The sequence below is a fragment of the Dermacentor andersoni genome, chromosome 1 (genome assembly GCF_023375885.2).
Source record: "Dermacentor andersoni chromosome 1, qqDerAnde1_hic_scaffold, whole genome shotgun sequence".
Lineage (NCBI taxonomy): Eukaryota > Metazoa > Arthropoda > Arachnida > Ixodida > Ixodidae > Dermacentor > Dermacentor andersoni.
Window position 1 is genome coordinate 249,782,144 of NC_092814.1, and position 16,844 is coordinate 249,798,987.

Sequence of the window (16,844 nt, forward strand, 5' to 3'; positions counted from 1 at the left end):
AATGTTGATTTTAATGTAGCGGGATCCTCGTGAGCCTGTTTCCTCTGGTTCATACTTTGTTTACAACACAACGCTTATGTTATATTTTTGTCTCATTGATATGTATCTTATGGTAATGGGATTATAACTTTCTTTTCGTTTTCTCTTTCGTCCTGCTCCTGCCAACAGGTAAGAAATTAGGGCCGGTCAAGTATCGGCGAGCAGTTTTTTCTCCTGATCTTTCGGCTGAACTTGTACGAGTGCATGGAAATAAACTCAAATTCAAACTTTTAACGAACAGCGACAACAACTTCAGTGGGGAAATTGCGACAGCAAACGTGCACAAATTAATATTTTGCCATGTTTTTCATTAGTGCAAATAGAAAATTTACTTAATTTTCGCCGGAGAGCCGCTTCACCGAAAGATTCATTTCCAGGAGAATCGGTTGTAGTTATTGGACTAACAAAAAGAAAATAGTTTTTAGAATAAAAATGCTAAAAGTAACACGCATTCTCCTAACTCAGGGGCATGCGAAACAGTTCAGTGCAAACTATACAAATGAATGTTAACATCTTGTTTAAGTAGAAGCAGTGTACATTTTACAAAATAATTACTGTAGTATGGTGCAAGGAAGTATAAGAAAGTATAGCTTCCCGTGGTAAGTTGTCATAAATATTAGCAAAATCAGAAAGCGACATTTTCACGAGAAATAATTCGGCAAATGACTGCGTACAGCAGCTATTTAAATAACCATGTGATTTGAGGAGACATATGTCCGACAATGCGCGCCCAATGACTCACATAAAATAGTAAAGCTAAATGGCGGTCACTGTACAATGTCAGAGCAATTCAGGGGTCCAATTCTTGAGCCTTTTCACTGCCTTTGTGCCATTCTTACGCGCTTGGTAATGTTTGGGGAACTGAACCATTTGTCACAAGTAACCCTACACAGAAACAAAAAAAAAAAAGCGAAGGGCCGAGCCTGTGTAATGCGCCCTCTTGCTATGGACCTGTTTGGTGCTCATTAACAGGTGTAAGAAGAAGTGAAGCCGACGCTTTAAGCACGCAGGAGCCCGCGGCCATCAAATGGACGCTGTCGCCTAAGCGCGGCGCTTACGCTATGCAGCCGCCGTAGAAATGCGGCTCGTTGGTACCGCGGCGAAGACTGCGCCGGGACGTGGGCGAGGGCGTGCGGTCGTTGGGGCCGGCCACCGCGATGGACACCCTGGGCGAGCGGCTGCAGTCCAGGCGCTCGTAGGCGCCGTGGTCGGCGGCCGGCTGGTCGTCCGTCTTGCGCCGGCGGCGCTGCAGCAGGCAGGCCACGCTCAACGCCAGCAGCAGGCAGGCGGCGGCCGCAGCCAGGGCGCCCGGCAGCGCAGCACTCTGCAGGAGGCCGCCAGCCGGGCCTGCGGGGGTCCACACCACGCGGGCTGAGGCGGAGGAGAGTGCGTGGGCGGCACTCCGCGTTCGAACGCGACCGGGGCAGCGAACACGATCACCGAATCGTGGTGGTGGGTGAAGGAGAACTTGCAACCTGCCACGACGGGTTCATTCATGGTCGAGATAACGTTTCCCACTCTAAAATACACCCCTCACACTCGTCGTCGTTGGCTGGAGCGTTCCAGAGGCGCCCGCCTCACGCCGTCACCAAGATCGACCCGACGGTGTGTCGGAGAATACGAGTGTACGAACAAGTGGGTTATATTAGTTCATGGCGAAATTCGAGTGCTTATAGACAAGGGTCGAAGCAGCTACAAGGGAAGCGAATTGCTCTGTACAATTATTTTTGGTTCAAGCTTCCGAAGCGACATCTCTACTTACAGAAGCACGTATATGCTTCAAATTATGGGGTTTTACGTGCCAAAACCACTTTCTGATTATGAGGCACGCCGTAGTGGAGGACTCCGGAAATTTCGACCGCCTGGGGTTCTTTAACGTGCACCTAAATCTAAGTACACGGGTGTTTTCGCATTTCGCCCCCATCGAAATGCGGCCGCCGTGGCCGGGATTCGATCCCGCGACCTCGTGCTCAGCAGCCCAACACCATAGCCACTGAGCAACCACGGCGGGTACGTATATGCTTCCGTCATAGCCATGATACCTTCTGTCTGAACAAGACAACATTGTGACGTGTAAATAACGCTATGCGGACGGAAAGGTGAGCAGAACAAGTGGCAAGAGTGGTTTTACGTTCCTCCTAATCACTGTTAATTCGAATCATTCTTTAACTCATACCAGAAACTTTGCGTTATTTCATTATATGGTATTTAGATGTTGTCGCCTTTAATTTGCGCCCGCTATTCCTTTTCACATAAGGACTTAAAAAAGCGCATAACAAAAATGGTAAAATCATAACAACACAAAATCCGGTAACATAAGTATACTAATGTTACACTATAACTGAAAGACAACTCCAGATCATAAAGACAGAAAGTGCAGTCACGTAAGTAGACTAATGCCGCACTAAAACTGAAAGTCAACTCAGAAACATAGAAGCACAAAGTCCAGTCACATAGGTGCACTAAAGTAAACACACAGTCCGGTCATTTAGACTAAAGTAAGGGCACATAAGAAATCACGGATTAAATTATTATGAAGTTACAAAAAGCAGGCATTGGATTGGCCAAAGTTGGGTAAAAGAAAAACATAGAATGCGGTATCATATTTACACACTCTACTCAACACTTTCCGAGAATATTGCTCGTTTCTGGAAATCTTTGAAGGGCCAGTAACGCTCGTCTTTGCGATGAGTATGTTGGCCAAGGACCTAAGATCTTCCTGAGGCTGAAGGGCCTGCGATCTAATGCCACTAAATCAAGAGCTAAGCGTTATCTGTGTGTGTCGTGTAGCGGACATCCTAGCAGAAGATTCTGTACATCTCCATCAGCGTGGCCACAAGTGCATTCCTCAATATCAGCTCCTGAAATTTTATGTAAAAAGTGTTTTGTGTACGCGGTGCCGACCCACAGATGGTGAATCAGCGTTTCAAATGCTCTGATTGTATTTAATGTGGACGGGATTTTAAATTGAAGAGATGGGTCAATGTGAAATAAATCTCAAGATTTCGAGTTCTCATCAAACCATGCCACTTTGCAACCACGGACAGGTAACTTTGCAACCACTGTTTTAGTATGCGGCGCAATTCGCCTTGTGTTAGAGGGAGACCATGTGTGGCGTTATTTACATGCGCTTGTCCAGCGGCCTTATCTGCTGCAACATTCCCAGGGATATTTCAGTGGCCAGGTATCCATTGGAACATTACTATGCGATTTTATTCACTTGCATTTTGCGTTTTTTAAATATCTCGTTAACTAACGCCATGTTTTGCGAATTGATGGTGTCACGATGAAGTGAAGACGAAGCTGTCTGCGAGTCACAAAGGATGGTCCATCGTTCCCCTTTGTGCATCGAATTTATGTAGCGTAGCAAAGACAATATTGTAAAAAGCTCTTCTTTTGTTGTTGACGTCGTGTGAGATAGATTAAACGTTTGTATTTCGTTCCATTCTGAAATGACAAAGGCAGCTGTAGAAGAATTTCTTTGGCAAGAACCACCTGTATACGCTTGATTATAGTCAGAGTATAGAAAGTAAATTTGGTATAACGCCAGTTGTGCTGTTAGCATAAACATATCTCGTTTGCGAGTAATTCCTTAAACCGAATGTTCCATTTTTGGAGTTACGAGTCGCTACGGAGCGTAAGGGATATCTGAGAACCGAAATCCGTGATGTGGTAGCAGATCTTTGCGCACCTGAATCACCGAATTGATGTTTGTCCAGTCTCTCTTAATTAGTGCACTTGCTAGTGGGTGCCTTTTGTGCTGCGCTGAAACGCGAAAGTAGTGTCGACAGGTTTCAACCATCCTCATAATAGTAAATGAAGGATGACGTGCATCTGCAGCTACTAAGGAACTTGAGATTGCTAGAGGAACGCCTAAGCATATTCTAAGGCTCCTAGCTATTAATCGATGGAGTCTCTCTTCAGATGAACAGGAGATTCAATGCAGAACAGGTGAAGAATATGCTATCTTTTGCTTTATAAGTGCATTATGTACTTTTAGTAAAGATGAAACCGACCCACCCCATGTCGTGCCTGTTACACGACGAAGGACATTTTTTATTTGTTCTGCGATGTTTTAAATGTGAGAATTCCAAGAAAGTTGCCTGTCTAGTATAACCCCCAGAAATTTGTGTTGTTTCACTATGTCTAATGGTTGCCCCTCAAGGCACAGCTGAATAACCTTTAGATGTCCTCTGGTGAAAGGCAACACAGCCATCTTACTGTATGACAGTCCCATTCCTCTTTCCTTTGAGAATTTGTCCACAATGTTTAGGCTTTCCTGCAAAGTTGATTGAACAAGGCTTGTACTTGAACCAGAGGCCCAAATGCAGACATCATCCGCATATATATAGTAGTGCAGTGCAGGTGGAAATCTCCGCGGTAAATCCACCAGCACAGAATAAAAGAGAAACGGACTTAAGACAACGCCTTGTGGGACTCCTTGAATAATACAATGACAGGAACTTTTTACTTCGCTTGTTTGAATAAATATTGACCTGCCATTCAAGAAGTAGGATATCCACCGTAGCGCCCTTCCAGAGACTCCCAGTTCTAGCAGGCCACATGGTATATCAGCATGGCTGACTGTGTGGAAAGCTCGTTTAATGTCTAAAGAAACCGCTATTGTGACATTTCCCCTAGATCGCTCGTGTTCAACATACATAACGATATCCAAAATTCCATCCATGGTGCATCGCCGTATTCGAAATCATGTCACGTGATCGGGAAGTGCTTCTGTTCGCTCACACCACCATTGCAGCGTAGTGTCAATTATTTTCTCCGTGACCTTGCATAAACAGCTCGTCAGACTAAGAGGATACAAGCTACTTACACATACGGCAAAGTTTTCAGATACCTATATTGAAGCCTGGCAAAACATTGGGGTATATGTAAGTAGCCAGGGAAGTAAGTAGGTGTGCGTAGGCAGGCTGACAGGTTACTATCTCGCCCCTTTTCGGGCCTCTTTAATTAAACATTAATGTAACGTCCTAGATTGTGAGAGCGAACCTCGCCCTTACAGCGCAATACAACGATGCTGAAACGATCAGGCCACCATCGCATGTATATAAACATAAATTATGCATGCGCACATACTTCTTTTATTTCCTGCGGCACGTCGCATAGCAACGGTTTCTTTAAAGAGAGATAAAAAAAAACGAGAGCACAGTGCGCGCGTTACAGATGAAGGAATGCAATGCGCGAATAAAATACTATCCTTGGGGTGTGTCACGTTGCACATCAACAACATGTTTAAAAAGGGGAGAAAGCACCAGTTTCTCATTATTGCACCACCTGCGGAATCGGTCCAGGCTGAAACGAAACGAATTGCCAAGGCATTTATTAAGCGTAGCAGAATACAACAGTCGTCCTATCATCGGCGCCACACTATTGTCATCACGTTGATGCTATTGGGACACACACGCTCGTGTCACGCAAACAAATGCTCGCGTCACAGAAACAAATGCTCAACTTAAAGAAACATGCTTGTCTGTCTGGTAACCCTTTGCACATACCCAAACAATTCTGGATTGTCGCATAAGTACCTGACAAATGCTTCGGATGTCGTGGATTTCCACAGCGCATGGAATCCGCATAATTTTTTTACCCTCAAATCTACGTGTGGTGATGCTTGTCCGAAAACGACGCTGCCCTCGGTCAAGAATTTTACGAGAAGCACTGTGTACGCCGACAATTTCACAAGTTTTGATCAATGTACCATGTCTATCCCAAAAAGTTCATGCAGTACGTTTAAAGAATTTAATTTCACAAGCTTTCAGACTGATAAATGTGGTCGCCTACAAAATACTCCCCCTTAGGCACAATAACCAGTTGCACCTCTTCTTCCATTTCTCGAAGCACCCTTAGAAGTCATTTTATGTTAAGTTCTTCAGCTGTGATGCCATCTCCTTTTGAGTTGACGTCCCATTCCTGAAATTCCATCTTTGGCTAGAACCAGTTAGCTAGAACCTAACCAGCTGGAACCATTCGGGGAAAAATAAAAAAAAAAGTTAATTGCAAGGGGCTAAATCTGAGTAAGGAGGCTGTTTCAGCACAGTAATGAAACTGCATTCCAAAAACTGCCAATGCAGAGTGCGCGGGGGTATTATTGTGTTGCAGTATTCAGCGCCCTTCTTACGACAGATTTGCTTTCACGCGGTGCACGCGACCTCACAGAAGCTTCAGAACGCCATGTAGAAAGGTGCATTAGGAGTTTGACTTTCATGCACGAATTAGTGGTGCCCAGTTTCTATGGCAGTAAAAAAACAAGGTCAACAAGGGTTTAGTTTTTGCTTTGTTCTACCACCCTACTTTTAGCCTTGGCTCATCTTTCTTTTTCCGCTCTTTGATCCGCCGCCTCAAACTGAGCTTACGCCATGCCATCCGGAGCAACATCACCGTACGTCCTCTACCTCGCAACATGCACCCAGTGCACCACGCAGAGCGAAGTGAGGCCCGGTCCTGGCCATACATAAGCGATACGGGACTTTACCCTCTACAGCCTACACGGACGCAGCGTCTTACCCTAGACGCGCAGCCACAACAGCCACCTCAGTCGTCAACAAAGAACATCGGAGCAGCATTTCGCTCACACGAAACAATCCCCTCCAAGCCGAGGCAGCAGCCATAGCCCTCGCGCTCTGCCAAACTGAGGTTGAAGTCATAGTGACCGACTTCCAACAGGCGTGCCGCAACTTTGCTAGCAGCAGAATTCATACCACTACGCTCCAGATCGTCAATCAAAAGCTGCCAACGAGATCAGTCATGATCATCTAGGCGCCAGCTCATCACGGAATTCCTGGCAACAAAGTCGTCAACCACGTGGCTCGAGATTTGACCCACCGAGCCGACGCCGAAGAATCTGAACCCGAGCGCATGCACCCTCTAGTCTCGTACCAAGACATCACACAACACTACAAGCTAACCCGTAGAACATATGCACCCCCACACAAGTCCCTACCTAGAGAGCAGGAGCGATTCCTCCGAGCTATGCAGGTTAATACATTCACCCGCCCAACCAGAAATCATCTCATAGCCCCTACACAATTCTCTCCACAATGCCGCTTCTGCGCAGAGCCCGGGTACCTCAGGCACGTAGTAGGGGGTTGCAGAGCGGCACCATTTAATCCTCCGAACCTTCACCACAGCAACGAGCTTTGGGAGAGAGCCCCGGCCAGCTCCGGCCTCGAGGATCAGCAACGGCTAATTGCGAGGGCCCAGGACGCGGCCCGAGCTCAAGGCATTCTGGAATGAGGACGCCTCTCCAAAGCTGCATTCACCAAAAAAAAAAAAGAACAAATGCTCATTCTTTCTCTCTGCGCTTTAAGCTTAATGTCGTATTCGTAAATTCGAGTTTCGTAGCCGGTGAGGACCCTTTCCAAGAATTCACTACTGTCATCTCAAGTTTTCCCAATCAATGCAACAATATTTTCGTCACAACTTTTGCTCCGAAGTGAGCAATTTAGGCGCCATCTTCTTCCTCCTCCGTTTCTAAATTTTCCGTCGGAATCATATGAATGGACGACTTTTCCAAACAACCGCTTTTACTATAATTCTAACAGTCATCTGGTGGTCACGAGCACAAGAGGGCGCACACGATCAATGTTTTCGTCTTCACACGAGATGAAGGGGTGTCCTGATCTTGCATCGTCTTTGGAGCCGTCACGGACTTCCACAAAACGCTTGATCCACTTTGCTGTAGCGCGGGTAACAACAACAGACGCAGTAGGTGCAAGCAATGGAATGGTTTATTGAAGATAGCGTGGCTGCTTTTATTCCAAACGAATCAGTAGGTGCATGCGCACTTCGTGATGCGATAGGCGGGCTTGCGATGACGCGATACAGCACTTCCTCCCCCTTAGAAGCCCAGCCTGTCGGGTGGTCTCCTTGTGCTCGTAGAACGCCTAGGAAGCCCTAAGCCCGCCGGTACACTTGAGGTTGCTTCACTGGAAGCAAGGGATGTACCAAGTGATCCGTCTGACGATGGTTCAGCGTCTTCCACTGCAGAGGGTTGATTACACTCTCTGACTTGGTTGTCTCCAGGTCGAGTTGCGCAGAATTCTTGCTTTACTTCATCCGCTGCGAGTCGTGACCGCACTTGGTCTACGTGACGGCGCTGCACCCCTCCTGTGGTGTCCACCGTGACTATACGCCTACCTCTTGTTGACGTCACCGTGCCGGGTAACCATCTCTGGCGAGCCTGATTGTACTGCCGCGACCAAACAGGCGCTCCCGGTGAAAAGATTTGCGGCAACGGTGCCGGGGGTCTGCTCACCGTGGAATCCCGTGCCACCCCTTCCTCTGGAAAATGTGCACTTAGGCGGGCGACTTGCCATCTCGAGTCGGTGTTGCCCTGTAGCGTAGCAAGAACTTGGAAATACGACTGAGCAGACTGCCATCCTTATTTTTCTTGATACCTTCCTTAATGGTGCGCACTGCACGCTCCGCCAATCCGTTTTACTGCGGATAGTATGGAGCGGAGGTGACATGACAAACATGGTTATCTTTGAAAAACCTTTCAGTCACTGAACTGCTAAATTGTGGCCCATTGTCGGAAACGACTGTATGGGGCAGACCAAAACGCGCGATGATCCCTCGCAGTACTTCGACTGTAGTTTCTGCACTTGCTGTTTTAAGAGGTACTGCCTCTATCCATTTCGTTTCCGCATCTACCACCACCAAGATCATGTGACCTTCCGCTGGCCCTGCATAGTCGATATGCAGGCGAGACCAACGCTTGTTGGTTTTAGGCCAACTTGAAGGGACCTGTACCGCTGGCATGGGCCAACATTGCACGTATTGCTGACAGCTTTGTACCAGCTTGTCTATGTCGTGGTCCAATCCGGGGTACCAAAACATCGTACCGGCCAGGCGCTTCATTGCAGTCATGCCTGGGTGGGTGTCGTGAAGTTCTCAGAATAAGTGCCCGCACGGTCTCAGGGAAAACTACGCGATGACCCCAGTATATTAGTCCTTTACTCACAGTGAGTTCGTATCTGCTGGTGAAGTACGGCTGAAGGCACTGTTGCTCCGGTCCCAGCTGGTTTGGCCAACCACAAAGGATCCACGTCTTCACCTGTCGGAGGAGCATGTCCTCGCTCGTGCTGTCTGCCAACTGCTCTGCGCTAAGAGAAAAATCTGTCAAAGCTTGCGCATGTAGCACACATTCGACGGAATCATCATCCCCAGGGTGCCCTTGCTCCGGCAGCGGCAAGCGGCTCAAAGCATCGGCATTCGCGTGTAGTGGTCCTTTCCGGAATTCTATGTCATACTGATACGCTGATAAAAGGAGCGCCCACGCTGTATCCTGGCCGCCGCCATCTGCGGAATTGGTTTCTCGGGATGGAACAGCCCTGTCAACGGCTTGTGGTCCGTTATCAGACAAAATTAATTGCCGAAAAGATAGTCTCTGAACCTTGTCACACCGAAAACTAGGGCGAGCGCTTCCTTTTCCAGTTGCGAGTAATTTCGCTCCGCCGGCGTCAAGGTTCTAGAGCGAAAAGCTATCGGATAGTCTTCGCCGTCGATGCGGTGGGACAGCACTGCGCCCAAGCAGACCGATGAGGCATCGCATTCCAGTCGAAGGGGTTTTCACGGGTCATAGTGGACCAGAAATTTAGCCTTGCCTAAGGCACTCTTTGCTTCTCTAAATGCGCTGTCCTGGGACGGCCCCCATTGCCACAACACCCCCTTTGCCAGCAAGCGATATAAGGGAGCCAGCGTCGTTGACAAGTTGGGCAAGAATTTAGCATAATAAGTGACCAAGCCCAAGAACGATTTCAGCTGGCTTACCGATGTTGGCTTCGGCGCGGCCAGTACCGCCTCGAGGTTATCTTGCAGAGGATGAAGACCTTTGGCATCGATGCGGTGCCCCAGAAACGACACTTGTGCTTCCCTAAACCGGCACTTGGCTTTGTTCAACTTGTGCACTTCGTGATGCGATAGGCGGGCTTGCGATGACGCGATACGGCACACTTGACCGCAGTTCCTTCCATAGACCATCTGCAACATTTGATGAACTTCTGCACCATTCCTGCCCCATTAAGAAATATGATATCGTTCCATTATTCGGCCTGTTTGTCGATCTGCACATCGACAAAGACTAAAAGTGGATTGCACAAAAATGCACACATAAAATACTACCATGTCATACAGCTGTCCTCCTCGTGCTACAGGTCAACTGGGTCATATATAATGGAGGGAGTGACGCTACTACACCCACTTCGACTTTTTTGCTGACTTACTGTATTAACTTTTGGCACAGACCTATGTACGGGGTGTCCCAGCTAACTTTAGCGAGAGTTTAAGAAATGGGAATGCCACGTAGCTGAACAGAACCAAGGTGATGTTGTTTGCCGTCGCTTAGAAATACTCAGATTTTTTTTTCATTACGCCTAATAAGATGATTAGTCTTAATTAATTAGGCAACTTCTCGAATATTATAATTAGATGAAAGGTGTCAACGAGAAAATTGTAGAGCAACCTAAAAGCTCCCGTTGAAGCTTTCTGTTGCTCAATATGTGCTACATAAAAGTGTTTTTCCGAGCGTGAAAGAAGCCCGCAAATACACACAAGATGTCTTGAGAGGCCAGTCGCGCAGTCCATATTTTGTAACGCTTATTAGTATTTTCCACTCCGTATCCTCCTTCATCATTGGCTCGTACGAAGACGCGCTCTCACTCTCTTGGAATCGTACATTATTATTATTATTATTATTATTATTATTATTATTATTATTATTATTATTAGGTATGGAAACATACAAACACGCAAAAGAAACAGGGAGGGAGCAAGCTAACAACTGCCACCGAGAGGGGCACAACGCCTACTTACTCTTTCAATAGGAGGGAATGAAAAGAGGAGATGAGGAGAAGATAGGAATAAAGCAATAGGAAAGAAAATACGAAATAAACAAATCACAGAGACACGGACAAAGGAAAGTAGGAACACGGAAAAATGTTTATAAACGGGAGGCCAAATCAGTTTTCTGCATGAAACTTAGCAAAGCTCTATGGGCCTGGCCGCGTTAGCAGCACTCCCTCTCGGAAACAGGCAATCATCAAGGGTCGTACACTTGAGTCCAATCAGTCCATATTCCTTAATTAGCAGTGCACGGTGTGTGACGAATGCGGGACACTCCAATATAAGGTGTTCAAGAGTCTCACAGGAGCCACAGGACGTACACGACGGACTGTCCACACGTCCTTGACGATACAGACGTTCGTGCACCAACACAGAGCCAACTCTTAATTTCACTAACGGTGCTCTGACACTACGCGCGAGGCAGATGATAAAGCGTGAATAGAATTGAAAGAAAAGAACTCTTCCAAGATGCGGCCTCTGGTGACCTTAACAATAACCAAGTGAACTGAACAATACCATTCACTGGGATTGTTCAAAAAGAACTAAAGAGGAAGCTTTATTGCAAGATTGCTCAAGCGGCATCAAATCAAGCAGCGCTTAGAAATTGGCTGTCCTGGAAATTATCAAGCAATATTTCAGGACGCTGAAAGTTCACGTGAAGAAATCCATTTCTTTTTTTTCACATTGCATATGACACAGCGCACTGGCTCTGGGTACTGGATCTTTAGCTTTGCAGCAACTGGGCCAAACACGGGAATCACAACCGCAAACGAAGTATAAAAAGTAAAGTAACAATTTTGTAAATCTGACCTGCCAGGTGATTAACAGAATAATCGAAGGTCTCAGAAAAAATGAAAACAAAAAAAAACCCCAACCCCTCTCTACCAAATTAGCTAAATACATCTGCAGAAATGGAAGGTGAGATGTAACATGGTCATGCCGTCCTAGGCATTACCGCACATAAAATCTTGCCTAAATTCTGAAGAAAAAGAAGCACAGTCATCAATGTTTTGTTAATGAGATTTTAGGCTTTCAAACTGTCGCCGAATGTTGGATTTACTGCATATAACTCCGGCAGAGAGTTGCTAGATTTAGCGCGTCGTCATGGGAGCTGAGAAGGCCAGACGTGATGCAATTTAGCAACAGGCTTGCCGTCCGTTGCAGAATTGAAGATGGAAGTACAAATAAGTCCAGCTAAGTAGAGAGTTCTAAGTACTTATTCTTCACACAGGGCTGTCTATTGAACTCGAGTGTGAGCTGATCAGATAGTTGAGAGATCAAGAGACAGAACAACGGGTAGCCAAGTTATAGAGTGACATTGAATTTCCTTTTAGAGCGCAGCTCTTTGGCGTCCGTTCCTGGGTTTCGCGTCGTCGTCGGCGTTGTCGTCGGCCTCGTAACCAGCTCCGCCCCCCTTTCATCCCCCCAGCGCTAGCAGCGACCGACTTATATTGCTGGATGCCGCTGACGCCGCTAGAGAGTCAAGATAACGTGACTGCATAGAACACCGTCGCCGCCATGCAGAAAGAGGAGGAAAGGGTCCCCCCCCCCCCTATTCTTGTGTGGCGGATAGGGTGCTCTTCAGTTGCCGACGCGCCGGTTATTTCACGTAGGCCCCGGCACGTCGACGAATACACGACCACCTTCCCACGGCCAGACCTGGTTCTTAGCGCTGCGGAAGCGAGGGTATCATATTGTTTGTGTCGGCATCGGCGGCGTTGTCCCTGAAACCAACTCCGCAGCTGGGGTTGACTCACTATCGGCGTCAGCGGCATCAGTCAGTCGCTGCTATCTCTTCCCTCCTCCCTTTATCGTGTTGTCCGCTTGATGCGCGCGCTTCTGCCCCCATCGTTTGCCGCTGGGTGTACACGCCGCCCCCCTCCCCCCTCTTCCTGCGAGTCTCCGGTTGTCAAAGCACCGGCTCGAACTTAATTCCTTTCTTCGCTCCTCCTCCAATGCAACCCCTGTGCGGTGGCAATCAGAGAGCCAGATCGGTGGCGGCGGATCTGTATATGTGCACCGCCCGAGCCAAAATTGCCGCTGCCGTTCGCCCTGTGCGGTGGCAATCAGAGAGCCAGATCGGTGGCGGCGGATCTGTATATGTGCACCGCCCGCGCCGAAATTGCCGCTGCCGTTCGCCACTGCGAAATTATCTGCCAGTTCTTTCTGAGCCATGAGCGAGACGACCGATGGAAGTCCTCCGTCTGCTGCTGCTGCTGCTGCTGCTGCTAAACGAGCTGCCAGAGCAGAGGCCCAGCGCCGTCGCCGTCAGAATCCAGAGGTGCGTGCCGCCGAAGCAGAAGCTTACCGTCGCCGCCGTCGAGATGATCCAGGAGTACGCGTCGCCGAAGCAGAGGCTAAGCGCCGCCGCCGAGAAGACCCTGCCGTTCGTCTGTGCGCCGCAAAGTTGCCCAACGGCTTGCTGGTAGTAGCTGCCTACTTCGCCCCTACCGCACTCACGAAAGACGTCGTGCACTTCCTGCAACTAGCATTAACCGTCCATCGATCCACACCGATGTTAGTAGTGGGGGACTTTAATGTTGACATAAAGACAAACAGCAATTTCCTAACACTTATGCGGGAGAACATCCCGTTCCTGTCGCTCGTAACGCGTCCCACGGCTGTGACAACCTCGCGAGGCACTTGTATAGATCTCGTCTTTGAGAATCAAGCATTGGTGTACCAAGTCGAACATATATCAGTCTATTTCTCCGACCACAAAGCTTCCTTCATGACTGTCAAGAACTGTTAGTGGAGTCTTTGTTAAAGGAATACGTGTGAAAAATAAAAAAAAAATTCTGTGATAGCGCATACATGTGTTGCTCGATTTCTTTGCCTCAATCTATCGAAAAGGTGAAACAGCTTATTTGCTGCGCTCAAATTTCGCATTAGTAAGTAACGTAATCGTCGGTATCTTTTTATGACAAAAAGAAAATCGGGTCAATAGCCGCTACAGAAAGAGGCACAACTTATATATTTTAATATTGTGATGCAAGCCGAATAGAAAAAGCTGTGAGAAGGAGGAAAGGGGAAGAAATGAGTAGGAAGAATCGACGAGATAAACGATGGAAATACATTTTTGACTGAGCTCAAAATGTAAAAGCAATAGAAAACGCATGAAAATTCCACACAACAACAAATACTACTGGGCGCCCCTCATAACTCAACTGCAAAGATAGTAGGCATAACGATCAATTTTCTGGCAGAAAAAATCATAAGTCTGTAAGCTTATGAAGGCTTGTCTTTCGTGCGCAACACTGGTCTCATTACTAAGAGAGATTTCGATTTACGCTGAGCCGTTAAAATACTCGTGCATTCGAACCAAGACATTAAGCATACATTGAGTACAGTTTGGCATTTATTTTAACTGTGATCATGTGCATTATATTACAAAATAACGCAAATACATTTAACTGTAATTTGGACGTTCTTTGTTAGAGGTACTTGTAGTTATAGTGTAGAAAAACATACAATTATAGACCCATTCACTTTCAGAATAAGGGCACGTGGTCGTGGAAGCTACTCACCTCATCGAGATAATGAAGGGAGCTTGAGATAATTTGTACGCAAGCAATGAAATAAATCCTGTCAGGAATTTCGGAAGGAAGTTGGTGGGAGACGTACCAAACAGCGCTTCTGCATGTATCACAATATCTAGCACAATACCGGGTGCAAACTGCAACGACAACAGGGAGGGGTATGAATCGATGCTAAGAAAAAAAGCTAGAAGGACGCAAAAAAAGAAGAGAAAAATAACTTTAAGGCTCCAATGGCTATAAAGGGCCCCTCACCAGGTCTGGCCATTTTGAGATGACAAGCATAGAACATACAATGCGCGCCAGCGATCGCGTTTGCAAAGAATTACATCGCTACGTGCCGCGGAAAGGTCTGAAATTTCAATCCGAATGCCATATTCCCTTCTCCTCGCGGCCGCTGCGCTCCAAGCCGGACGGTGCCGTACTCGCGTGCGTGCGCCTACGTACTCGGGTCCGCAGTGTGACGTCGCTCGTGGTGACACGTGACTTCGAGAATTATTCAAGGCAGCATCTGTTATTTGTGTGATCTGTTGCTTGAACTGACGAATGGAAGTTTAGAGAAATAATAAAACACACAAACCGAATGTCTGCGTGTTTTTTTTGTTTTACTTCGCACCGAAGGAAGAGAGATGTACTTCCGCTTCGTCTGCTTGTTCGCACGGTCGTGTAGCCACGTGCGCAGGTACCGAAACTATGCCATTTTCTACCATGTTCCAGTGCCGGGATCATGCTCTGCGATCCGCTTGTTCTGCCTCAGTATTTGTGTAGCACTGCATTATACCGCTAGTCATGCGTCCTTGTGCACGGCGCGCAAAATCGTGCGCTGCGCGAACGAGACAACAACTCGCGCGCGACGCCGTCAGCGGAAGTGCATAGCGCCCCCCCAAAAAAAAGCGAGGAGAAAAAAGAAAACTGAAGGCAGGGCCCGCGACTTATGCGTCACGTGATCCTCGAGGTCCGGTATGGGAGAACGCAGGGAAAGAATTTCGCTCGGGGAGGCTGGATGGGGCGAGTGGAGAGAGTGTCTCGCTATGCAGTGAAGGCCGCCTGCTTAAATCATGGGTCCGCGGCACTGAAATATTTCTATCTCGGCTATTAATGAGCCGATTTGAAAAATTTTGCAGCTGAACGCTCCCTAGAGGACACGTAACAACCTCCAACGTATAAATAAAATTTGCTATGGGGCCTGATGAGGGGCCCTTTAAACAGGTTGTTGAGTGATCCTGCTGCACCTTTTCTTTACATTCTTTTGCGTTGGCTCCATGGTGTGCCTGCGGTGATGTAAGATACAGATTTTGAAAACACGTTGGGGGATGATGTAGCAGTGAGGGGCATCATACGTTAATTCTTAGTTAACTAAGTAATTAATTAGGTGATTAATTAATTTGGCATCATACACAGGCATGCTGCTCAAGCTTGCACGAGCATTGTTTAATAGATGGGCTATAATATTTAGGAGCACTTCAAAGATGTCACATCGCAGATCACACTTAAAATTTTTGCTTTTTTTTGCGCACGCGTATCAGGTTTTGAGTGCACGTTAAATAAAATCAGATGGTCAAAATTAATCCGGAGCTCTCCAGTGTCTTTCACAACAGCTGCGTTTCTCTCGGGCATGACACTACATCGATGAATCAACACTTTTTTTTTACTCCTTGGGCGAATTCTTTACTCGAATGAAGCAATTGCTTGCGCTAATCACATTTATGGAGGACTCTCACGTATAGCATCAGTGACAGCAGACAGGTAAGTGAGAACAGAGTAAAACAATCATATCATCATCAGCAGCCTATTTTTAGGACCACTGCAGGGCGAAGGCCTCTCACAGCGATCTCCAATTACCCACCTTGCGCTAGCTGATTTCAACAATCATATTGTCACGTACGAGTTTGTGCCGTACCCTACACTCAGGGACATGCTCGCCATGTACCTGTCCGATGATCACCGGGATTGGGACCACACCTTACCCTTCGTGACGTTTGCGTACAATTCGTCGCGTCACGATATCACTGGTTAATCTCCGTTCTATCTACTATATGGCTGCGACCCACTCCTGCTTCTTGACTCGCTGCTCCCTTCCGATGCCACCACTACCGCGTTCTATGCTCACGACGCCATTGTTCGCGCGGCCACAGCACATCGCATTGCCCGTGACCGTCTTCTGGCGTCTCAGACTAGCGAAGAGCACCGTTACGACAGTCGTCATCGGGACGTTCATTTCAGCCCTGGGTCACTTGTCCTGCTTTGGTTACCCTCCCATCGCGTCGGCCTTTGCGAAAAACTACTGCCGCAATACGTCTGGCCATACCGAGTTCTTCGCCAAGTCACCAGCCTCACATGTGAGATATCACCTGTGACTTCGACGTCTTGTACCCCACCAAGAACTGATATCGTGCACGTTTCGCGACT

The 16,844-nt window shown here is 47.5% G+C and overlaps 1 protein-coding gene across 1 annotated transcript in view; it reads right to left on the reverse strand.

Moving 5' to 3' along the window:
* The window catches only part of LOC126548218 (synaptotagmin-15-like), a 419,497-nt gene that overhangs the window by 156,306 nt on the left and 246,347 nt on the right, over nt 1-16,844 (reverse strand). The window contains exon 2 of the mRNA XM_050196361.3: nt 1,098-1,386. Coding sequence (XP_050052318.2) covers nt 1,098-1,386 — 289 coding nt within the window. The remainder of the gene's footprint in view (nt 1-1,097; nt 1,387-16,844) is intronic.